This window comes from Dermochelys coriacea, chromosome 17 (assembly GCF_009764565.3).
Source record: "Dermochelys coriacea isolate rDerCor1 chromosome 17, rDerCor1.pri.v4, whole genome shotgun sequence".
NCBI lineage: Eukaryota > Metazoa > Chordata > Testudines > Dermochelyidae > Dermochelys > Dermochelys coriacea.
Genome location: NC_050084.1, coordinates 2,603,014 through 2,628,621, shown reverse-complemented (window position 1 = coordinate 2,628,621; position 25,608 = coordinate 2,603,014). Strand labels below are relative to the sequence as shown.

General features: G+C 41.2%; 1 protein-coding gene and 1 long non-coding RNA gene across 2 annotated transcripts in view; one reads left to right on the top strand and one right to left on the bottom strand.

The window, feature by feature from the left end:
- LOC119844506 overlaps positions 1-11,900 on the top strand; it is a 49,975-nt gene extending 38,075 nt beyond the window's left edge. Inside the window, exons 3-4 of the long non-coding RNA XR_005289296.2 lie at positions 7,187-7,303; positions 10,541-11,900. This is a non-coding gene — a long non-coding RNA (uncharacterized LOC119844506). The remainder of the gene's footprint in view (positions 1-7,186; positions 7,304-10,540) is intronic.
- Positions 1-24,636, bottom strand: part of EFCAB5 (EF-hand calcium binding domain 5) — a 61,860-nt gene extending 37,224 nt beyond the window's left edge. Inside the window, exons 1-5 of the mRNA XM_043499476.1 lie at positions 24,596-24,636; positions 14,580-15,151; positions 8,105-8,261; positions 6,857-6,917; positions 4,264-4,334 (exon numbers count right to left, since the gene is read on the bottom strand). Coding sequence (XP_043355411.1) covers positions 4,264-4,334; positions 6,857-6,917; positions 8,105-8,261; positions 14,580-15,145 — 855 coding nt within the window. The 5' untranslated portion in view covers positions 15,146-15,151; positions 24,596-24,636. The remainder of the gene's footprint in view (positions 1-4,263; positions 4,335-6,856; positions 6,918-8,104; positions 8,262-14,579; positions 15,152-24,595) is intronic.
- Between the last annotated feature and the right edge of the window lie 972 nt (positions 24,637-25,608).

Genomic DNA, 25,608 nt, shown 5'->3' with positions numbered 1-25,608 from the left:
TACTCCACCGGAATGAGAGGAGTAAGGTAAGTTGGTGGGAGAGTGTCTTCCGTCGACGCAGTGTGGTGTTGTTGACACTGCAGTAAGTCAACCTAAGCTACGTCGACTACAGCTATGTTATTCACGTAGCTGGAGTAGCGTAACTTAGGTCAATTTACCCAGTAGTGTAGACCAGGCCTCAGACTAGTAAACGTTAGTGAGTTAGGGCCAGTCTACACTAGAAGCACTACACTGGCACAGCTGCGCCATTGAAGCGTATCTGGTGAAGATGTTCTATGCCGATGGGAGAGAGTTGTTCTGTCAGCATAATAAATCCACCTCCGTGAGAAGCAGTAGCTATCCACACCGGTGCCTAGGTCAGGGTAATTTACATTGCTCAGGGGGTGGCTTATTCACACCCCTGAGCGACATAAGTTATACCAAAGTAAGTGGTAGTGCAGACCTGGCCTAGTCTTTGTAAAGCACTCTGACAATGTAAAGTGCTATACAAGTGGATAAACACAATTGTTGTTTATTTATTATTAATAAAGAAGTTTCCACTTCCATCATCTGTCTCTCTCTGTGAACAAATCACTCTATTTTAGGTTGGTAATAAATACTACTAAAGACAATGGGTCAGATTCGGCCCATTGATGTGTATCTATGGCTGCTATTAACCTCAGTGGAATCTGATGAAGCCACATGTAGATCTGAAAGTAGAATCTAGCCCTAAGGACCTCATTCAAAGCCCACTGAAGTCAATGGGAGTCTTTCCCTTGACTTCAGAAAGCTTTGGATCAGGCCCTAAAAGTAATGAAGTCCCTCCATTTCATAATGTAGGCCCACAATTTAACCTGTCTTATAAATTGGGGGGGAGGCGGGTGGAGGGCTCTAAATACTTTTAAAATCAAAGAATCCACCACCCTGTTCTTGAGGATACAATAGTACAATGAACAAGAGTGACCCTTTTTGCAGACTCAGAAACACCAATGTGTGATGTCCCACTACTGACTCTGTAACAGTCATTAAGTAACCCAGAGCTGCCCTGAGTTCAAGAAAGAAAACATAAAAAGAGCCATTTAATGTTCAGCTCCATTAACAATCAATACTTTCCAAATGTGAAAAGGCCCACATCAGTCTGGGGCCAGATCTTTCTCTTCTGTCTTCCAGAAGGATGATGCAAACTGATAATAAAGGTAAATTTAAGATGAATATGGGGAGTGGGGAGGAGGAAATGTCCTGACAGTGATGTCTACTCAGACTGTGGGATAGTCTCCCAAGGGAATTGGTGAAAGCCACATCACTTAAATCATTTAAAACTGGACTGGAAAAAGCAATGGAAAATATCCTGGAGAAACAGTCTTCCAGTGACTGGAAATAAGACTAGCTGAGCTGACTTTGTAGGTCCTTTACATTTCTGATTTCTATTACTGTATGCCTCAATTGTGAGTTAAAACAAATAGTACACACAGTGCTATTTAAAGCACTCTTGTAGACTGAACGTAATAGGAATTTATTCAGAACTCATTCATGTATTGCAGAGATTATGGATTTACATATATTTTTTTAGAGACAAAAGGGATTCTTTGAGATTCCATTATCTGCAATCGTTTCCTTAATTAAATGCAGTCACATTGAGTTAAATTTTAAAATATATAATTTCATGCTGAAAAAAGAAATCTTCAGCAAATTATCACAAAAATGCATCTCTATGCAAAGTACTGAACATGTGACTCTCCTGGGAGTGCAGAAGGCAAAGAAATCACACACAGTCGCTTGGGATTAGTCTCTGCACAGCTGCTTTATGCTCTGTTCTTAATTATCGTAACTGCACCCACTAGCACTGCTAAGTTAAGGGCTGTCATCATTTCTAGTCTAAATGTTCCTTTTCACAGTTTATAGCCCAACCATAAAATCTAGCTCTACTGTAGGTGGTAGGTGGAAACTTGACTGGTAAAGTCTCAGCCCAGAGAGTTTTTCCAGTAAATTTAGCTTTAACTGATTTGGTTGTTTTTAAGTTAACAAAGGGAAACGTGATAGAATGAAATCCTTAACTACATTTCTTGACTTTGGTGAGTTAAAGTGACATATGTGATGTTTCTTAACTATACTTTTTGGTGTTATTTTTCCTTTATTTTCTTGTAACTTGTTCCCTAGAGTGAATTCTTTTCTATTTTGGTAGATCCTAGAAGTCTGAGCACAGTGGGATGGGGACAGCTTCTTAAAGTATAGGCTAGGCTAAGAGAGAGTGCATATAATGGCAGGTCACCAGGTTATTCTGCCCACAGAGTGCTGTCCCAAAGCAGGCCTAAAAGGAGAATTGACCATCTGGGCTGATATTTTGCGATTCTATTGGTGCACTTGTTCAGAATTTATAATAATCTTGCTCGGGGTTTATGTAGCCCCTCTCATCTAAATGAAGCCCTTTACAAACAATTTCTTAAGCCTCACAAGAACATAAGGAAGTAGTACTTATCCTCACTTTACCAATACGTAATATGAGACACAGGTCTAAGGTACATTTTCAAAACTGTCCCATAATTTTGGGTTTCAAATTTAAGACATAAATTGACATTTTAGAAAGTATGGTCTTAAATGAGTTGACCAAGGCCACAACACAAGCCAGTTTTGTCTTGTATTCTCTAACCACTAGATGACAGCACTTGCTATATATTCTGCTCACAATGATTGATGGGAACAGCTCAGGCAGATTAATAGCACCATTAGTAGCAGAGTTAATGTGGATGCATTAGAGTGTACAGTAATCCCCTGCACACACCTTGCTTTAAATTTATGCCATGGGGCAGTGACCTAGGCATACAACCAACCAATATCCTGAGTGACTTTTGGCTCACCGAAGACACATTTAATTCTGATACACGAGGGTATGGGGTAAATAAGAACTCAAATCATAACCATACATTTATATCCTGATTTTTAAAGTCTTAGTAGCATTTTCTTAAGATTACTTACATCTTTTGTCTTCCAACTTCCTTTGGGAGTTATAGAAATAGAACAAGCTTACAAAGACTTACTGGAACTGGAAAACTGGTCATTTATATGACTGTTACCAGAGCAGGTAGTGGTCACAAAGACTGACATGCTGGAAGATGGAGCGAGAGGGATAGCTGTATTTATATGGTTGTTTCTGTCATTGGTTACAGCTTTGTCACTGTAATAATTCAAAGACACACTCACCATCACTCAGCCTCATGCATGCAGCCACGTGCTAACAGTACACACATGCTTGCTCACATGCACACACATGTTCAGGCCCACATGCTCACTCATACCACCCACACACGCTCCACCACCTTCACGAAATAGGAAACAGTCGGGGACACTTCCTTGAATTAAACCACAGCATGCTGGGTTAGAAAAAACCCAAGGCACAGAGGGGTTGTGGGTAAGAGGATGAGGAGGCAGGGCTGATACATTTGACGTTTTGAGATTCTTTGTTTGCTGTGATAAATGAACTACTATCCTAGTTCCCCACAGATGCATGGGAGCAGCCTAACACGACAATCATCACTACTGAATCCTTGTGTCTGATGGACAACATGCTGGAAGCTCCTCTGCAACAGGAGTTAATATTGCTTAAGTTGCCTGCAAAAGATACCCAATGCTTACCTTATGTTCTGTATGCTCCCTGGTGTGGCTTTTAAACCAAAGCCATATAGTGGCAAAATATACTCACTCTATGGGCAAAAATAGTAATGCTGTTCATCCCTGATTAGCCTTCTGTTGTATTGTACTTTGGTTAACAGAATTCCCAAAGGAATAATAGCACTATGGGAACCATACTAATTACATTAGAATGCTAGTTACATTGGGAGACCGTCTCCTGTGTGCTGTTGATGAAAAATCTGAATTCACGAGTAATTTGAAACATAGCTCCTTGCAGCATGACAGAGATGGTGTCTTCGCGCACGCTAAGGAGGACACCAGGGAGATGTTTTAACAACATGGCTTTTAAAATATCCCTCATAATTAATCCATAGAGCCACACAAGCAGCAACTCTGGAGGAAGCTAAATGTTCCACCTATTGGAGTGGTGGGGGAAATCTACAAAATAAGGATGGGTATGTGGATGTGAGCAGATAATAATGGTGACCTGGGAACATGGAGTGACCTAACATTGCCAGAGTCACAGCCTGGGGCTGGGGAGAAGGGGGAGGCCTCTCATCTTCTATTGTCAGCACCCACCAGGGGAGGAAACACTCCTAAAAGGCATCAATAACAGGAATAGAATTCTGACTCAGGTGCAGTTATTTAGCTTCTCACCTCCCTAAACTCTTCCTCATTCACTTTTTTCCCCAGTGTATCTATGGTTTCCAGCTTCCTGTCGTAGATCTCTAATGGAGAAGGAGAGAAGATTAGACAGAAAATAGGCAGATGTATTTTTGCAGAATTGTATTTCTATCTATGGCTACCCTGGCCTGTGGCTGGGAATGGCAGGGAATTGAAGCACCTGTATATACTTTGCATGTTTAGCTCTGCTTCCAGATAAGTAGTGTACTTCCTGGCTGTATAAATACAGGCTGGGTCTGATTCTTATATCCCTTTCCATTGCTGAGAAACTGCAATTCCCCTTCTGAAAGGCAAGCAATACAGGCTGGTGCAGACAAGCTTTTATGGTCAGATTCAAACAAGACATAAACAGGTGTAAATCACGACGACTTCAATTCTGCTTATGCCTGCTTGTGATGTAATGAATGGGTATAGTTCTCTTACATGCTGGGAACCAGTGGTCAGATTCCTTGCAGCTGTGGCTTGACTTTGGAATTACCAGCAAGAACTGGAGCGTCTGTATTCTGAAAACAAGACTTTTACTCTAGCGGCCATATGGAGATATTTCTGTTGACTTTACAACCTTTGCAGCCACCTTTTGGCCAGTTTCTGGGCCACAGTATTGGAGCTGAGGAGAAATGCCCAGGATTTGCATGGGAAGTCTTGAAAGAAGAAATATTCTCTCTATTGGGGTTATTATTCTGTTATTCTTACTTCTACAATATGATGAATGAAACATCAGGAATAATGAGAAAGCTCTCAGTGGAACCTACATATTTCTTGCTTCCTTAAGACATCCAAAAGTTATACATTATCTTTATGAAACAATAAAACACAGCTTAGTGCTCACTTAGAGTATTGGACTCTGTTTAATGAAATACACAGAGAAACAGAGCAGGGCTGTGAGTAAAATACTGCCAATAGTGTCTAGAATGCACGTAGAGTAACCATCTGGCCAGGAACTTCCTTCTTTCTTAGAGTACCAGTATCCCTAACAGCACCACAATAATACCTGAGGATTGGGTTTGCCATTCAGACTGTGTGCTACCAGTCTAAGCTGAATACTCAAGGCAATGATTACTATCATTGGGCAAAGGCAAGCTGTGGAGAAAGGTTATTTCCAGAGGAGGATTGCAATGTGCTTTTGAGTGTTCTACATAGCCTCACATCTTCCAGCAAAGACAGATTTGTTGTTACTGATTATCATAATACCTCTATTTATTTTAAAGGTCTGACAACAGTCTTTACACTGCCACTTCAACATTTCTAGCCCTAGCTATTCAATTATCATTATTTAATTATGTCAAGCGTAAGCCATAAAGAGGACGAGAATTATACAAATCGGTTCAGTGCTGAGTGCTCTGGTATGTGGGCCCTGTATGTATTTGCAAAAAAGAAAAGGAGTACTTGTGGCAACTTAGAGACTAACAAATTTATTTGAGCATAAGCTTTCGTGAGCTACAACTCACTTCAATGAAGTGAGCTGTAGCTCACGAAAGCTTATGCTCAAATAAATTTGTTAGTCTCTAAGGTGCCACAAGTACTCCTTTTCTTTTTTGCGAATACAGACTAACACGGCTGCTACTCTGAAACCTGTATGTATTGTCACTGTCATTCCTTTCACTCGCTAGAGGAAATGCCTAGAGAAGATGAGCCTTGTTGCAGAATTCTCAGGCACATTTCAGGATTTGCTCTAGAAGGTAATAGTTATGCCACGCTTTCATTTTTTACCCACCCCCAAATATGCCAAGTATGGCCCTAGTATGAAATGAGAGAGGGGTGGGGAATCTTCAGCTGATTTTCATGCATACATGAGGAGCAGGTTTGGCTAATGTGGGGGAAAGGGAAGAGGGACAAGCTACTTGCCGCTGTCAGAGTTTTATTACTTAGGAAGGGGCCCTGTGAGTCTGTTACTGGCAACTAGAGAGGCCCAGATCAACTTAGTCTAAAATGACTGGGCCAACTGCTGCATCCCTCCCCCGTTTCCATGGGCACGGAGCAGAACTGGTGCAGGTCCAATTTATCTGGGGGGGAGCTGCAAGACATAGAGAGGCCCTGGAGAGGAACTCTGCATGCCTTTTCACCCTGCAGAGCTCTGCAGCAATGTGGAAGAGGGGCCTGTGATGGGGATGGACTTGGGAAATCAGGAACATGACAAGGAACGGAATAGATCCCTGTAGGCACACAGGGCTGCGGCTACTACTATAGCCCATGGACTATTAGGAATAGTTGTAGCAAGGCTGCACATCTGCATCAGGAGACCCCACCAGATGGGGAGAGGATTTCTTGTTCCCCAGCCCTTTTTAGATCTTCTCTGCCAAGTACATTTACTCAGATTTTGTGCTGTCATGTGGGTGGGGGGGCCCACAAGCTGTGATGTTATTTGTACATAATTGTATTTAAAAAAAAAACACCAAGACAACATAATGGTTCACCCTCTGCCCCTCCCCACTTGAAGTCTTGCAAGCAAGAATCATGGCTGGTATACCGTGACTGTCCTTATAGAGTCCATGCCTACTTTCCTTTTGCTCCCATTCTGCACCAGGACCAAGGAAAATAAAACCAAAGAAAACATTTGTGACCTTACCTGGCCCTGCTCCCAAAGGAATAGAAATGACATCCAGAAATGACCTCAGGGCACTCTGAACCTATAAATCAAAACAACATTTAAAAGCCTGAGTCATAGAAACACTCTTTGCTCATCTCCACTTCTTTCCAAACTCAAAGCAGCTCTAGTGTTACTCTCTCTCCCCACGCCTGAACAGAAAAAGGGTACCTGCTTTCCCTGAATTGACACTCTGGCCTGGGTTATAACCATTTGATTATTATGAACAGATTTAGATAAAGCAGCTCTATAGCAATTGGTTTCTCAGAAATGTCTTGTCATTTATTTTCTTCCTGCTTTGTTTTTGCCCAGGGCTCCTCAAATCTTTACGGCAACATAAGGATACCCCAGTGCTGAGAATGGATGACTGCATCACAGACCATACCCAGAGCCCTGTGATCTGAAGAGGTCACCCTTAAAGTGTTTGTAGTAAGTAAAAGGGAATGTTATGCTAGACCATAGAAGGCACACTGCAGCAGTTCTGGAATTTTCCTATTAAATTAGACCATCCTAACGAACATTACTTTAGGCTCCCCCACTCCCTCCGGGCCTCTCACCACTTACAGAAATTCAGGCCACGTCTATGTTATGTGCTTTGTATAGCCCATAAAGCTAGTGGTGGACAGGGGAGTTTCACAGCAGGTAACTTATTCGCCATCTATGGAAGATTTCTGTACCAGCACCCAAGACTGGTTGGTCCATCATGATGGCTTTAAGTCTCATCTTCTCAAACAGTGAGTCAATGGTTTGGGGCAAGGGGGACAATGGAATAAATGGTGGCCCTGAAAGGATAGGATGGGAGTAAGCCACCCAGTGTCTTCTGAGGTAGCTTTTGAGTTGTGACCAGCTGCCACCAGGAGACCCAAGGCTCAGAGATATAAAATTATCTGCAGCACTTATCTGGCTCCCATCACGGTAGCACCTATGCACTACACAATAATGGATTTATCCTCACAACTCCCTTGCGCAGCAGGCCAGGGCTATTATCCCATTCGGCAGCTGTGGCAAAGAGAGGCTAAGTCACTTACCAAAGGTCACACAGAAAGTCTGAGGCAGAGCAGGGAGTTGAAGGCAGATCTTGTGGGTCCTAGGCTAGTGCCTAACCACTGGACCATCCTTCCTCTCCCTTCCTGCTATATAACATAGCAAATTCACTTCCACAATAGCCTCCATTCTCCTCCTTCTGGGTGTAAACATAGCAGTGTTTCTATGAATATCTGCCCTAGTTACCAGTGCAAGTGGTAGCCTTCCATTGACATCCAATGTCCATTCTTTGAACTGCACTGCCAGGGCCTCCTTTCGCATCTCTGTCACCTGAGACTTGATTTTCTCCACCTGCTCCCTTTGCTCACGGTTTTTCTTTACCTCAGACTTCATCCTGGCTAGCCTGTAAGGCATGAGCGTATGGATCATAAAGTTACTGTCATAGGCTGAGCTAAGCTTGGTTTGACCTCTCCTGAAGAACAGCAGGAAATGGAAGTAATTGCACACTGTAATTCCTGTACCTTCTAGTACATTAGATCTTTTCCCCCATTGAAATAGTTGATCTTTTGGGCAACAAACTACCAGTCAAACTCTATATAAACATTCACAATCCATGTCTTCATGAGGCTGCTCTTGGAAGGCAAGAATGTTTGTCATGAAGTGGAAGTCTCTGCTGAAGGCCAGTGTAGTTAAGAATTTGAATGCAGAGCTTGAGTATCAAGTACATCACTATAGAGAGAGCCTTTTGTGAAAGGTGCATGGAACTCTCTCTGAGCCCAGAGACAGTCAGACATTTAGGGACAAAATTATCCCTGGTGCAACTCTAGTGACTTGCAGAGTTACACAAAGGGTGGATTTTGTCCTTAATGAATGCACCTTTCTATGATGGTGCTAATCATTAATTATGGAGAAGTTCTTCAATTTTCCTGCCAAACATTTTAGCAGGAACTGAGGGGTATAATTTTGCTTCACGTAATTTAACAACAAAATTGCATTACTATGCATTTGTCTCAGAGCCTATGTATCATTTAATGTAAGAATTGCACTGGCAATGAACTATGTTTAATGAATTTTCCAAAGTGCTATTGCACAATAAAATCCTCACTGCTTTAGGACAGGGATAATTTGCCTACGAGGCTTTTGTTTTTTATTGAACACAGGATTTGCAAGCCTGGACCAGAAGTGCCTCTCTTTCTTCTGGATTCTAGCTGTTTTCCTTCTCTAACCTATCAGAAGGGCATTTGCCAGTCCTCCATTTTGTACCCAGGATAAAAGGATTTTATTAAACGGATCATGTATAGATTTTTTTTTCATTTGTAAAATATAAATAAAGTCTTCAGGAAAACAATGCCATGAATGGCACTCATTATGCCTATAGCTACAGGGTAACAGCTGAACTATGGGGGGAGAGGGTCTGGAGGTTTTTATTCCCATTTCAATGGATTGTTAAAGAGTCTTTGTCTCTGTATTGAGAGCTCCTAACTGTTCCTTTCACCCATGTACTGTGCATTCATGGAGCCAGATATTGCTATAAGTTATGCCAGTCTATAACTAGCAGGAGTAAGTGGAGTTACTCTTGTTTTTCTCTTGTCACTGCGAGCAAAGTCTGGCTCCAGGACTGTAATTTAACCAGATGATTTCTCTCTTTTCCAAGATTGTTTTTTTACTTAAGGTGTGATGATAATCTGATACTATCCCTCTCACTATAGTTTAGGAACAAGGCTTGCAATTATAAAACAATTACATTTTAATTAATAAATAATAAGGCCTATTTAACATGTTATAATAACACACTGGCTACAGTAATATTTATCACTAGGTCACTGTTAAGTCATGACCATTTAGCATGGAGGCTTCTCATCAATCACTCAGTTACCCAGTATGTGAGAGGCATATGAATGAATGAAAGTGAGAGTCTTGTGAAACTTAACACTCTTAGACCTTCTGCAACACCTGTGATTTCACTTGGGCCTCAGGGCTCCACAGCCCTATTTTTAACGGGATTCTTGGAGGTGATTCCTGCGGCTCCAAATTGCACAGAACTGTCTTTGTCTTGATCAGTTCCTTCATTTCCCTCTGCAGTGTTTTCACTCGGGATCATTTCTAATCTTGATAAAATGGTGAGATATGTGGATCAGATCCAACCTCAGAATGAGCAGCCAAATTAGGGAATTTACAAAAGGGCTTGCCCAACTACCACAAAAAAGTTATTTCTCACTTCTCCTAGCCTCTTAGATTTTGAATATTTGCTGTCCACTGGCACTGCTCAATTAACGGCCAGATATTTTGAAGAGCTGAGTGGAAACTGTGGGTCTTTAGCACTTCTCAGGACCAGGCCACATGTGGCTAAGTTGTTAACCGCAAAGAGATAAAGGTCTGAGCCTCTGGCTTCTTATACCTACACAGCAGTAAGTGTACTAACATCTCTAATTACCAATATAATAAGGATAGGATGTGCCTCTGTTTTCTTTATGCTTTCCCTGGGGCCTTCGCTGTGTCAAGGAAAATCCCTGCTAAAATCTTTCCCACATCTAGCCTCACATGGGGCATTGAATCTAGTCTTTGCAACACCAGAAATTCTGGGGCTAGCTCATCTATGGATAAAATCATAACAAACATCAGCTGAAGATGGATGCAGCTTCTGAGCTGATCTATCAACAGTGTTTTTGTTTTCGCTTTCAGATGAAAAGAAGGAAGACTGCTTGGATTGAGTCCCACTGTAAACCCATAACACTGCAAACAGAAGCCTTCTCCACTCCTGTTCTAGGAGAATCCTGAGTATATTGGATGTGGGAAGGACTACCAGGCTGTGCAGAATATAGGGATAATTAATATCGTTGAGCAGATTTCTGCCACAAGACGAGCACGTAGATTTGGCTCGATGTAAGTAATGCCCTGTGGTTTAGAGTATGTACACATTTATCAAGACCATGCAGACCTTGGTTATTACCGACCCTACAGAACGGAACCTGTGTGTGAAGACTCACTGCTCAAGTGCAACACTATGGGGAAAACCTTTGTCCTGTTTAAGTCAACAGGAGTTTTGCCATTGACTTTGGTGGGGGCAGGACTTCACTCTATAACAAATGGCAGGTATCAGATGTACATACAAGAAGAAATAAAAATTAAGGCAAGGAAAAAGATTTCACTTTGCAGATATCAACTTATAAATGACAGTGGGGAAAAATTACATGAAAAATTCCTTAACAAGGGCCTTTAAATTCAAACGGCACTTGGCTTAAAAAAATCCACAAAATAAATGGGGAAACTGCCCTGCTCACTGCTAGGAAAAAGCCAAACTATGGGACTAACTGAAAGACAGCTGCTTTCTGATGTAATTCAACCCCTAACACCACGATACAATGGAGCAGGGTGTTGGGAAACCTAATTCTCTTTTCTGGATTGCTTTAATAATGCTGCAAAGAAGAGATGTACCAGTTGCCAAATTAAATGGATCAAGAAAGTTCTCTGTAACTTAAAAATAGGAAATAAACTTAGAAACATTTCAACTATCAGCCCCTCTTCAGTAATGATTAGCAAACACAAAGCAGGATTAACTCCACTGTAAGAGTTGCCAAACTGCTTTGATGATTAATTTGGGCAGTGCCAAACACAAGGGACGGTATGTGCTATACATGCAGCGTGCTGCAATTTTGTTTCTCTTGGCAGCTTGTTCCAGCTATTACCATGTGGTCTTGAAAGGGCATATAAATGCATTTTCCTTTTGTCCTTGGGTGCAGGACAAAGATTGTCCCACTGCTGAAGTTTCCATCTGGTTATAACAGTCCTGGGTATATGCACCATGGTGGGAACACATTTGTTAGTAATGCATATGATAAGCAGAGATATCTTTAGGGTGACTCCCTGCACAAAGAAGCATGTTTGGGAAGAAAGGAAGCCCCTGTTCTCCCACATATGGGAGTGGGGGCAAAAGATCTATCTGGTTTTAAGATTCTACTTGATAAGTTTATGGAGGAGATGGTATGATGGGATAATGGGATTTTGGTAAGTAATTGATCTTTAAATATTCAGGGTAAATAGGACTAATCCCCTGAGATGGGATATTAGATGGATGGGATCTGAGTTACCCAGGAAAGAATTTTCTGTAGTATCTGGCTGGTCAATCTTGCCCATATGCTCAGGGTTTAGCTGATTGCCATATTTGGGGTCGGGAAGGAATTTTCTTCCAGGGCAGATTGGAGAGGCCCTGGAGGTTTTTCGCCTTCCTCTGTAGCATGGGGCATGGTTGACTTGAGGGAGGTTTCTCTGCTCCTTGAAGTCTTTAAACCATGATTTAAGGACTTCAATAGCTCAGACATAGGTGAGGTTTTTCATAGGAGTGGGTGGGTGAGATTCTGTGGCCTGCGCTGTGCAGGAGGTCGGACTAGATGATCAGAATGGTCCCTTCTGATCTTAGTATCTATGAATCTATGAATTAGAGGGGTGCATTAGCATCCTTTGAACAAAACCAGACATTAATTCAGGTGTGAGTTGGTTCAGATAAAAAGGAGCTTCTCCTACCCCACTCTCATGAACTCCCAGCCTCCCAACATGGTCACAGTTAAAGTGGGGATGGAAAAAGCCAGAGAAAGTTCAGGTAGGGTGGATAAATTTTGGATAAGCAACTGAGGTGAAATCCTGGCCCTGCTGAAGTTAATGGCAAAACTCCCATTCATTTCAATGGGGCCAGGATTTCACCCCTGAACTTTGGGTGCTTACATGAGCCATTCTGAGCTCCCCTGGCCATTCCTCTCCTAATTTGATCTACTTGGAAAGCCAGTGACTCATGGCAAGTATTATGCACCAGAGCATGGTGACAGCAAAAGCTTGTAGTGCAGCAATGGAGTCCCCAGATTTAATGACAGGTTTCAGAGTAGCAGCCGATGAAGTGAGCTGTAGCTCACGAAAGCTTATGCTCAAATAAATTTGTTAGTCTCTAAGGTGCCACAAGAACCCCAGATTTAAGAACACCATAATAATCCTGTGGTCCTGCCAGACACAAATATGGAAATCCTAAAATAATGCAAACACAAATCCCATGATACTACCTGTTACTGCCATGGCTGTGTAAATCCCCTGGCACTGACAGCAATGGAGAGGCTAACTGCTATGACTCCTCATATAGATTTCCTGAGCATCAGCTCTCGGACTCTTCCATATCTGTCAAACTTAGAACTTGACTCCCAAATTTTAAACTGGAATTACCACCCCAAAGCAAAGGTAAAGCATGAAATCATAAAAAGAAAAGGAGTACTTGTGGCACCTTAGAGACTAACAAATTTATTAGAGCATAAGCTTTCGTGAGCTACAGCTCACTTCATCCGATGAAGTGAGCTGTAGCTCACGAAAGCTTATGCTCTAATAAATTTGTTAGTCTCTAAGGTGCCACAAGTACTCCTTTTCTTTTTGCGAATACAGACTAACACGGCTGCTACTCTGAAGCATGAAATCATAAATCTCATAATAAATGGCAAGCCAAAATGCTGAGCACTCATGTGCTGATCACCAGTCTAGCTACATTTAAAGGCAGGTAAATAGAGTTAAGTGCATTTCATAAGAGTCATTTATCACTGCTTTAATTGTATCAGGTATAGGTTATGTATGTGCCTATGTACTACAACAACATATGCATTAGAAATACGAGAGAGAGATTTAACCATATTCCTTTATTCATTTAATAACTGGGAACTTCCATTATCTTAGTTTAAAGTCTAGACATGAGACATTTTATGTCAACATCTTCTTTCCCTAATTCCTGACACCCAAACCTGACACCAGTTTTATGCAGATAGATGAGAGTACTATACAAATCTTGTTATTCTACCAAAACAGACTCTGGAATAAAGTGATCAGGACGTTAATGAGTAGTTCTGACATTATTGCTACCCACTCTAGTGCCTTTCATTAACACATATGTTCACTTGCATATTTTTCTGAATTGACAAATCAAGACGAATGTATTATTTATTAATGCAACTTAATTTTATAATCTCATGATGTTGTGAGATGCTGTAGAAAAAATACATTAATTAAATAACTCTGGACCAAACTGTGCAGAGAAAATCAGCTCATCTGCTAAGTTAGGATGGGCAATAATGATTCAAAGGGAAGTGCTGATGGAAAGAGAGTCTAAAATGGCTAAAGGTGAACTGATCTGAAATGAACATAGCTACAGAGGGATTATAGCAAACATTTTCCTGGAGGGAGTTCCCAAGGAGAACCAAGACATCCCTGCCCTTGGTCCAGTCAAGAGAAATCCTCAGGATGGGCAGCAGAGGCAACTTGGCTAATCTTATTTTCATTATCTTTGGAGGGACATAAGGGGAAAAGGGCCTCAGGAGCGTCAGGTCTATATTATTAACATTGGTGCTAAAAATGTCCAGAAAGGTCATCAAGTGTCTTCATTCCATGTGCATAGTGTCAAATCAAACACTACCTACACAGTGAGGGCAGGATACTGCCTTAAATCTGCATAAGCCATTGATTGGCTATATCTGCCATGTGCTGGCATGTCTCTTGCTTCCAAGACTCAAAGAAGAGGACAGCTACTGGCCATGGCACAGAACTCAATGGGATTCATTTGGTGCTGGAGGATACCCTTTTGCCATCCCAGATTACAATCACTGTATCCAATTAAGGAATGTGCTGCTTTTTGTAAAATGAATATAGAGTTACGATGAGAAGGGTATATTACAACCAAGCACAGTTTAAACTCACTCACCTGTTAAGTGCTGTATCAGGCACCTGAGTTTTCAACTCCTCCATGACAGCCTTCATCCCTCTCTTGTAGGGATCTAGTTTTGCAGATGTGTCAAACTGAGGGTTATGCCTCATCAGATAGTCTCCTAGAAAATTAATGGGATCAAACTTGGGTGGATCTTGGTCTGTTTCAAGCACCTTCTTTCTTTCCACTTCCATTAACAATTTTTCTACTCCTGGGACTAATGTGGGTAAGAGTTTGTCGAGCAAATAGGCCCTGGTGTCCCTTGTCATCTTCTCTTCACTCAACCATTCCTTAGAGAGCCAGTCCAGAGGTTCTTTCTTTTTTATCTTTTCTTCCTCTGCCTTACGTACATGAATCTTTTCCACCTTTTCCCTCTGTAGATTCAACGCTCTCTGTTGTACCTTCTCATAGAATGTCTCTTTCCATTGAGCATCCTTCCTGAGACCTGGCAGCGTAGCACTCTCCTGGCTTCTCCTTTTTTCTCTGATGGGCATACTCTGAACACTAAGCATGGGGAGTTTCAGTCCAGGAGTTTGGCCTTCATCTTCTGGCACAGCAGCCATATTTCACTGTGATACATGCAAAAGCAGATCAACACTATGTAATTCTGAAAGACATGGCAGTATGGTAGAAAATACAAGGGAACACAAGTCTATACAGTTAGAAAACAATCAGTAGATGTTTCTTTTACATTCCTTTTCTAATTCAGAAATTGTTACTTTGCACTCCTAAATAAATACAGCCCATTTCATCTGAGGAGCTTAAAATGCTTTACAAGTGTTAATTAATTATGCCTCACAATGCCCCGAGAGATACTGGAGCTAAATATTTGTATTCCCTTTTATGGATGGGGAACTGAGCCACACAGGTGCTCAAGGTGACCCAGATAGTCAAAGGCCGAGTTGGGAATAGACTCAAGCGTGCTGTCTATCAGTCCCCCATTTTAACTATTAGACAACAATTCCCCCTAATTTGAATGTTTTCCTTCAGTTCCCCTTCCTTGTTTCCAACTTTTCTAATAATTCCCATGAGACATGGGATACAGGAAGTAATCTGTGTGTAGTAACAGATGCCTGAGGCTGGGAGTTTTCCATGTAGCATCAACACACCTATTTTCTGCTATTCAGAACTGCCCATTTTGTCTCCATGTTTCCCATGCCCCTGGGAAGCAGTGAGGCAGATACAACGCCTACTTTATTTCATTTTTTGCAAATGTTTGTCCTCTGCACATTTTCCAGTGTGGAATGTTTCTCTATGGGGTTGGGATCTGCCACCCCTGCTATGGGACAGGGAGCTCTGTGTTAGGAAGATGATGAGACATTAAGCTGGATCCTGAGGCTGAGTTGTTCTCCAGCATTTCATTCTGTGGGTCACTTTGAAAGTGGGTTAAGATAACTGAGTGTTCACACATGGAAAAGGAGTACTTGTGGCACCTTAGAGACTAACAAATTTATTAGAGCATAAGCTTTCGTGAGCTACAGCTCAAAAGCTTATGCTCTAATAAATTTGTTAGTCTCTAAGGTGCCACAAGTACTCCTTTTCTTTTTGCGAATATAGACTAACACGGCTGCTACTCTGAAACCTGTCTTCACACATGGAGTTATTCAGGAATAGCTATTGTGCTTTAAATTTACATCCCCCCCTTAATCCCCGTTAACTTTCAAGTGTAGACAAACCTTAACCTCAGAGACCCTATCTTCCTTCATCTTGGTCTCTCATAATATTCATTCTGTGGAGCACCAGGAAGGACTGTGTGGTCCTGAGGTGGTGCATGAGTCACAATTTGAAAGCTACTTCTGTAACCCTTCATACACACAGCTCTCATCTGCCCCACGGGAGTTGAACACAGGGAATGCAGGTAGAATCTGACTTTACTAGCCAATTCAGACATCAAAACACCATTGCCATCCTGCAAAACACTCCCAACCCAGGGCTAAACAACAACAAGGATAATCTCAATATCAGTAACGTCTCTGAGACAGTTTGACCAAAGCAAGGTAATTCCAAGTTAAGGCTGCAACTCTGCCCTGAACTTGCACCACTCTGAATACGGGCATCTTTTAAAGGGGTTTCTGGCTGATTATGGCCTTTCAGTAGCCATATCAGTAGCACTGTTTTTGATATAGTTTGCTATTTCCACTTCATTCCTAAATACTTGTAGCTGTTCTGAAGAGTTGAGCTTTTCAGGAAATGCACAAAAGTGATATACGGCCATCTTGGCACACTAGTGTAATTGCTAGCATGTTGACCTTCTGGTTCCTAGCCAGGGTTTGAATCCAAATATTGCCTGAAATGGGTATGATGATCCCTAGCTGTAAATTTCTGGGTCGGCTTTCTGATAGGTCTGGTGGCACCTAGTCATTTGTGCAGGGTGGTGATTATCTGCCTGGGGGGTTGGGGAGGATGGATTTATACGTCAGGGTGCTTGACTGGCCCAAGAAATGGGTTATAAAAATGAGAACCGTCTTTCCCGTTAGCAGATATAACTGTAAAGGAGCACGGAGTTAGAAAGGCAAGAAGGGAACTCGTCAACCCCATTGGATTGCCATTGGTTAGGTGAGTTTCTTTCAGTAACAGGTAAAACCAAGCTCCTTTGGAACACTGGTAAGACATTGGGGTGTTAACCCAATGTCCTGGCCAAATTCTAAATGAAGTAGTTATGTTGTGTCTACATAAACTACCGTTACAATTTCAATTGGTTATGATATTTTTCTTCATTTCATTATAGTGTTGTGCAGTGTTTCTGTGCACTGTTGAAACAGTTGCTGCATTCCACTCTAGAGGTAACCGATTTCAGTGACGACTGATGCGATCCCTACATATCCCACATTTACCTCCCAGGGTGATTGTGAGGATTAATTCATGTTTGTAAGGTGCCTTTACACAGAGTGAAAGACACTACAGAAATGCAAATAATCAATGGGTTTGACTCTCTATTCCATTAAGCCAGTGGTATAACTCTAAAACTGGGGTGAGGAAACAGGGAACCAGAACCATTAGCAAACTAGGAGAAGGAGGAACATGAGAACAGTCAATAATTATTACAATATTAGCAACATTCACCCCCAAAGTGTCAGGATCATACTCCAAACCTTGCATCTGTCAAGAGTTACAGGGCCAAATTCGCAGTTAATATGAATTACCATAGCTTCATTGACTTCAATGCAACTATGCTGATTTACATCAGCAGAGAATCTGGCCCTTAATTCACACAGCTCTCAAATGCTTAAACTATTCCCAAGTACAATCTTCCCTGGTGGTAACGAGCATAATATACAAAGACAACCTAGTTTTGAACACCAATGAAACTCAAAAATTGATATAAAGGCTCTTCATGCTGTTCAAATTGAAAGCAAGACAAGCCTTTTACTAGGATACCATTTTCCTGGCTCCTTTTCTGTGTACCAAACATTTGTGTTTGATAGCCACACACAAGTACAATTTGATTACCTCTCTGCATTCAAAATATTATCACTAAGATAAAAATCCGCTCATAATCAAGATAGGTTTCACTAGAGATTTAATTTATTTATTTATTGTAAAAAATTTCCAAGAGATTATTTGGGGAATTTCTGAGTTATTGAAGTGCTTTCAAAAGAAGAGGCCAGTCTGGGAATTTGTTTAGCCCTGCCGTTGCTCAAAAAATAATTGTCTTTCCCCAAAGAGCTTCAGACTGAGTTTTATCTGATTCATCAGAATGGCCCAAATCTCCAGTGTATTTAGGCACCTACGTACCTTTGAGGATCGACGCCATTGTGCCTAACATATTTGGAGTATTTTTTCTTTTTTTAAGTCCTGGTTAAAATCAACCTTTAAAACTACTGTGATTTCACTTCCTGGAACTCTACTGAAGAACTGTTTTTCTTACCTCCCGGGCAGGTATCAAACCAGAAATGTCTCCTCCTGCTTTCAGAGAGGCATTTCAGATGAATGAGAATTTAATATACACCCATCAGTTCCTAGCCATTAGAAAACTTACAAGTGAATTAGAGATTTCTCAGTCCTGCTGTGGAGCCAGGCTGTGAGTTTTACTCCTGGGTGTGTGTTTGAGGTTGCTAAGCAATAAATCCAAAGGTTGCTATGTCTCATCTACTACTCAGAACTGCAGTAGATTGTCTTCCACCGTTGGCAGTTCAATATAAACTCTTCCTTAACTTACATCATTGTGTCACATGACCGGGGGAAAAAAGGGTCTAAAGAATGGCAACACATATAGCACTAAATTTCAGTGCTGCCCAGGAGAATATCCATCCGTGCCTAGGGACAGTAGACTGATCTTCAGAGTCAGGAATCATGAATTCCAGTCCTGCCTCATTCACTAGGGACAGAAATGGAGAGATTTTAGGCCGACCTGAGGATTGTACCAAACCGATGTGAGAACCTGAGAGCATACACAGAAATGAATTACAGGCCAAACTGAAATACACATTACTGGGTTCTTCTTTTCATTTAGAATCAAGAAACTTTGGAGTGGCCTGTGGAGTAAGCCAGCTGCAGTGAACAGAAGGGGATCTTTAAGTATGCTGTTCTTTAAGAACAGATATAGACTGGAATCTGCACGATTAGGATCTATCATTATTTCTCTTATTCTTGCGTATAATGGAGAACCCGTTCCACAGGATGAAAAGGAGGAGGGAAAGAAAAGTGGTCTGCATGAGACTAATTCTGTTCTCATTCACCCCGCTGTAAATAGAGAGACACATCAGTGTCTTCAATGGAATTACGCTGGTGTAATTGAGAACAGAATTTCTCCCAATGTCTTTATTGATTGAATTACAAACTAGCACTTCTGGAATGGCTAACTTTTCCAGTAAATTGTATTTATCCTATGCTATTCTTTCTGCAATGTCTCTATACTTTTTGCTTTTTAAGATGCATAACCATGTGGATTGACCCATCTCCACATGCACAAGAACTCTGTACTATGACTTCTGTGTGCTACTTATCTGCGGGACTACGGTACTGTACTCTATCCTGCAGTACAGGTTTATGATTGCTCATTTCAAGGGATATCAGAGATTGTCATAAAACGTTAACCTTATCAACTTTAATCTACCAAAACAAAGGTTGAAAATATGATTGTTTTCCAAAATCTGGTGCATTATTTGTTTGAACAGTGTAACAGGGTATAGCAGGGCCCCCTTTGCTCCTGCCTCTGCTCTGCTCCAAAAACCACTCAGAGACCCTCAGGTTCAGCAATCACTGGTGCAGTTTATTTACAGGGTTCAATGCCGCCACCACCTTCTCATCATCTACAGCTTGGAGGTTTCAGCCTTAAGGGCTTCTCAGTCTCTGCAACCAGGAGGGAAGAGCTAACACTCTCATTCCTCTCTCCAGCATCCCCTTGCTTCCTTCCTCTGGGCCTGTCTATAACCCCAGGCTAATTCGGCTGGCAGCTGTTTCCCCTTCACCAGTCAGGCACAGGTTTCTCTAGCCAACTCCAATTTATCTTCCTTAATTGGAGCTGGTGTAACCGAGGGCTGGCTCAGGAGTCCCAGCCCAGCACTCTGTAACAAACAGTATTGTCTGTCTAATTTGGGAACAACGAAGTACTAATTCCAGATCTGGCTCACTCTGTGACTCTGGGAAAGTCACTTAACCTTTTTGCCTCAGTTTCCCAAAGAGGGGCATGAGTGTTAAAATATCTGTAAAGTCCCCTGAAGATAAAAAGAACTACAGGTAAAATTCCCCCTGTGCAGAGGTCTACCCAAGGTCACAACACCACTTACATCCCACTTAAATTCTTGAAATAAAATTTGTTCCAAAGAGCTGAACTGGAGCTTAAATGGTGCATAAACCTCATGTGGGTCCTCTACAGAGGAATAAAATTAACCTGGCAGTGTCTATAATTATAAACTGGTGGTGATTGCAAACCTCAATGGGGAAATATCACTTTAAATACACTGTTCAATTTATGGCCGCATGTGGGCACCAGCATAGGCACTGACTCCGTGGGTGCTGCGGAGCTGAAGCACCCACGGGGCAGAAGGGAAGTTGGCACCTATGGGCACCAGGGAATTTTCTTGTGGCCACAGCCTTCTGGGCGGTGGGGGGAGCAGAGAAGCAGTGGCCCTCTACCCCAGGGTCGCCAGCACCAGCAGTAGTTAGGTCCTGCCCACCTCTACCCAAGGCCACATGCTGGAAGAGTAAGTTCCCCATCTTCCCAAGGCTGGTGGGATCAGACTTCAGCCCTTGGGTGGCGGGTGGCAGGCTCCAGTCACAGGGCTTCAGGCTCCGTTCCCCGGCTGTACAGTGGTGGGCTCTGCCCCAAGGTCACTCCCCCCTCCAGTGCCCCTGGCTCCCACTACCTCCCTATCCACCTCCCCATCCAGGGCTTAATTTGTCCCCAGCTTGCAGGGGCTGAGTAAGTCTGCTGTGAAAAGTGATATCTGACGTTTGTTAATATCACTTTTCATAACAGACTTAGTAGCTAGCACATCTTTAAAAAAAAAAAAGAGCAAAAGACATAAGAAAAAAGACAAGAACATATAAAGCACCTTATTTGTGTTTCTATTCTGTTTAGGCCCAGTAAAGAATAGAGACAACTGTACATTATTTTTATTATTGAATCTGGAATAAAGATCCTATATAAATTACAATGATTTGGACATGTATATGTGCATATTTATTTGTTTTTCCTAAAGTTAATTAAGTATTTTAGGAAAAATTGTCAGAGTGTTTGCTGGTGGCCACACTCTGAGGCCACCCAAAAAATTGTTGTAAGAACCTCTGGGTACCTAACCTAGTGTTGTCCCTGTCACAGGGTTAGCTGGGCCCATTAAGGGAGTCCGGGCCCAGGCTACCCATGACAAGCTATTTTAAGGGGAATGAATATTTCTAGGCAGTTAACTGAATAACAAGCATCTTGGCCTGACAAAATGCCATCTGGGCTCAGTTGTAGGGAGGTCTGGCCTTACAAAATGCCATCTGGGCTCAGTTGTAGGGAGGTCCTCAGAGAGAGAAGCTCTTTGAAGTGAGAGGAGCTCCCAGAGACCACAAGTCCCAATGACAAGGGCTGTACAAGGCCTGAGCCAAAATAAAAGACTTTATTTCAAGTGTACTTATATTTAATGAAGTAGAACCCAGCAGGGGAATTTTGTCTTACAAACTTTTGGACTGTGTAGAGTTCTTAAGGGACCCTGACAGCAGGGAAACTGAGGCAGGAAGTGCTGTGGTTCCACACTAGGTCAGCAGAGGGTGCTACAGGGTAGGCATCGCACTGAAACAGTACCCTGAGATGTTTTATTTTCCTCTGTGTGCTTGTATAAATACTCTTTCAAAGGTCTGCATGGTTATAATTTAGGCCTTTGGCCATCTATTCTGCATATTTCATATCCTTAGACATAAACAACATTCTCCTGAATACACTCAAATACCCATTTGTCTAGCTAAGGCACCCTTCTGTCCTCACTATAATACTAACTTCATTTTAGTATATAGCATTTGTTTTCAGGCAGGGAGCATGAAACAAAAATCATCTAAATCAGCTTTCAAGGGGAAAATACACTGAAATGAATTGTAAATTTTTGTTACTGTTATAATTAGCAAAACAGATGACTAGGGAATAGACACTTATTTTAGTGTATTTGCAGAATGTGTTCAAGTAAGCCCTAGATTACTGTAATAAAATGCATCTGAAGCTTTGGGCATGGAATTGTTAGAATAATCTAAAATGTGGCTTTAAAATGGATTCTAATTCTATTCACTTCAAATCAGGTTCTGCATGATTAATTCCTGTTTGTCTTTTCATTCCCTGGTGTACCTCATGTTTCTCTTTTGGAATTCAAAATGTTGTTGTGGTCAATCTATAAATCTTTCTAAAAAAGGAAACTATCAATTGTAAAGGTTTCAGAGTAGCAGCCGTGTTAGTCTGTATTCGCAAAAAGAAAAGGAGTACTTGTGGCACCTTAGAGACTAACAAATTTATTAGAGCATAAGCTTTCGTGAGCTACAGCTCACTTCATTGGATGCATCCGATGAAGTGAGCTGTAGCTCACGAAAGCTTATGCTCTAATAAATTGGTTAGTCTCTAAGGTGCCACAAGTACTCCTTTTCTTTTTATCAATTGTAAAAATACTCTAATTTTCCTCAAAGCTGCTATTAAACTATCAAATGAGAACAGGTGGGGAAAAAAACTGTCAGGAGTGATCTAAATGGCTCTATTTTTATTTCTCTGAAATTTAAATACTGTGGCAAAACAGTAATCACACCCTATTTAACTCGGATGTTATATCTTAATGTTTCCTCGAAGCAAAGCATATCCTTCTGCCATCAAATACTTGTGCTGTGCTGTTGACAAAATAACGTGCTGAATATGTCATCACAGATGTTTTGCTGGGGTAACTCTTATTACATGTTGTTTTTTGTTTTGTACACAAGATGCAGTCTGGGGGCATTCTGTGCCCTTTTACACTTTATAGCGGGACTATGCTATAATCGCTGATGTTTGGTAATACTGAAAATAAAATAAAAGGTGTGTCAGCAAGGGAACTATTTTCATATTTATTGAAGACAAAAATAACTCATGGTTTGGATGTGTTAAAAGATCTCTGGGGCCAGTCCTGCTGAGCACGGTACCCACAGCAACTTGCAAGATATGGGCACAAAGTTATGATCCACGTAATTGGCTGTCATTACCACAGGCTGCATTCTAATTGTTCTTTTAAATCAGAATACATTTCCCTTATTGCTTCCTCTTCTATGCTTAAATTTTGCTGCTGAAAACTACTCCACATGCAAATTATAGCTTTCTAATGGCCTTCAATCCCCTGGATATCTGTGGTTATTTTAGTTAACAACGGATTTATTAGACCTTTAGCTGACTATAAAAAACAACTTGGTTATTTACTTGTTAGGAATGACTTTTTACAAGTGTTTGCTGTTTAAATATTCCCAGAAGTGCTAATGAATAGGTGAAAGCCAGAAAACTGTCTCTTTGGGAGGCCAGTTCAGATAAGCATTTCTCTAATTACTCCTGAGGAAATCCCAGGACTTCCATTTTTCCAAATCTATTCAAAATGAAAAATCTATTCAAAATGAAACCCCAATCCCAACTGAGAGGATCGCTGGAAGGCACTAACCCGCACACTGTTTACACCTGATTGTACTACAGAGATATGCAAATTGAGGATACGAGTGACATCCACCAGTGCTCAACCCCATGCCTGCAGGAAACCATCCATTGGAATTAATCAATAAACCAAGCACAATACTTCATACAGAAAGATAAAAAACAACAAGATCCCTGTCATAAGTTATGGGGTAAAAATCCTTCACATCCTCAAATGTGAGGCCTCCTTCTGCTTTCATTGAAGATAATGGCAAAAATCTCATGGGAGCATGGACCATGGGCTGACTGTCCGTTCAACACTGGACCTGTGAAAGCATCTCCTTTTCTGCTAAGCTTCTCTGTCCAAATGCCAGAGAACACATAACATCTGATCCTACACTTCTTGTGTCCCCAAAGCTCCTGCAATATGAGGTTTGGGTGCACTAGGAATGAAGGATTGCTCCCATGTCCAAGCACACAAATTACAGTTATTGCTCATTATAAGGCACATTTCTCATTTCAGATCTAAGTATAACTTCATTTCATAGACCTGAGCTCAAATTTCTTAAATTATAGTACATGGTTTAAATTGGAAGAGATGAATCAGGAAACAATTAAAGAACTCCCCACACCTCCTATTTTCCCTGTGTCCCTTAGTTGGACTCCAGAGGTCTGATCTCTGTTCTCCCTGATTTTATCCTTACCCCTATGAAACCCTGGGATAAATAAATAAATAAAATGCCAGGAACACTAGAGGCCCAATCCTGAACTCCTTGCTAAAGGACTTATCCTGCATTGAGCTCTGTGCAGGGATCTGCATTGCAGAATCAGTGTCCAAGGCAAAAATCCCAAAGCAGTCAATGTGAAGTGCAACATTAGGCCCTGAAACTTAGATGACAAATCTGAACTGAACATTTTTATTTGCATTCAAATATTAAGGAAATGTAAACAGACTGTTTTTTACCGGAGGGACTGGTCCACTCTGCCCAGAGATTTCTGTTTCACTGAAACAATCCAAAAAATACACATTATGCAAATGTAAAATACAATTTAAACATGCAGATGATGAAGATACAAGCAACCTTATGTATGTTTTAAAGTTATTAAAAACAAAACTGTATCCCACTCTGCCCAATGAAATTATGTTCATCCATGACATTTTAATATATAATTTTTTAGTTAAGTACATGCTGCAGTGGTTTGCTGAATTGGGACCACAGTGATGAATTGGAGCCACAGTGCTTACTAGCAAAGCTAGAGAAAAAGGAAGGCCTTGTGGTTAAGACCCAAAAGCCACAATCCCACAATTGAGGAAGAAGGCTGTGCTGATTTAAAAAATGACATAGTTTAGAGGGGAAGTGAAGGCAGCGATAAAAATAAAAGAATAATATATAACACATGGAGGAAAGGGAAAGTAGATAGTAATGAATATAAATCAGAAGTTAGGAATTATAGAACATTGATAAGGGAAGCAAAGAGACACAAGGAGAAATCTTTGGTCAGCAGAGTTAAGAATCATAAGAAAGTGTTTTTTTCAATATATTAGGAACAAAAATAATCCTGACAATGGTATTGCTCTACTACAGATGGAAGTGGTAAAATTATCAATAATAATGTAGAATAGGCAGAAGTGTTCAATAAATATTTCTGTTCTGTATTTGGGGGGGAAAAGATGATAGTGTTATTATATAGTGTTAACCTTCTTTCCTTTACACTAATATCTCAGGAGGATGTTAATGAGAAACTACTAAAGTTACACATTTTTAAATCAGCAGGTCCAGATAACTTGTACCCAAGAGTTTTAACAGATCTGGCTGAGGAGCTCACTGGACTATTAATGTTGATTTCACTAAATCTTAGCACACTGGAGAATTTCCAGAAGACTGGAAGAAAATTAATGTTGTGCCAATTTTTAAAAAGGGTAAACAGGATGATCCAGGTAATTATAGTCCTGTCCGCCTGACAGTCATCCTGGGG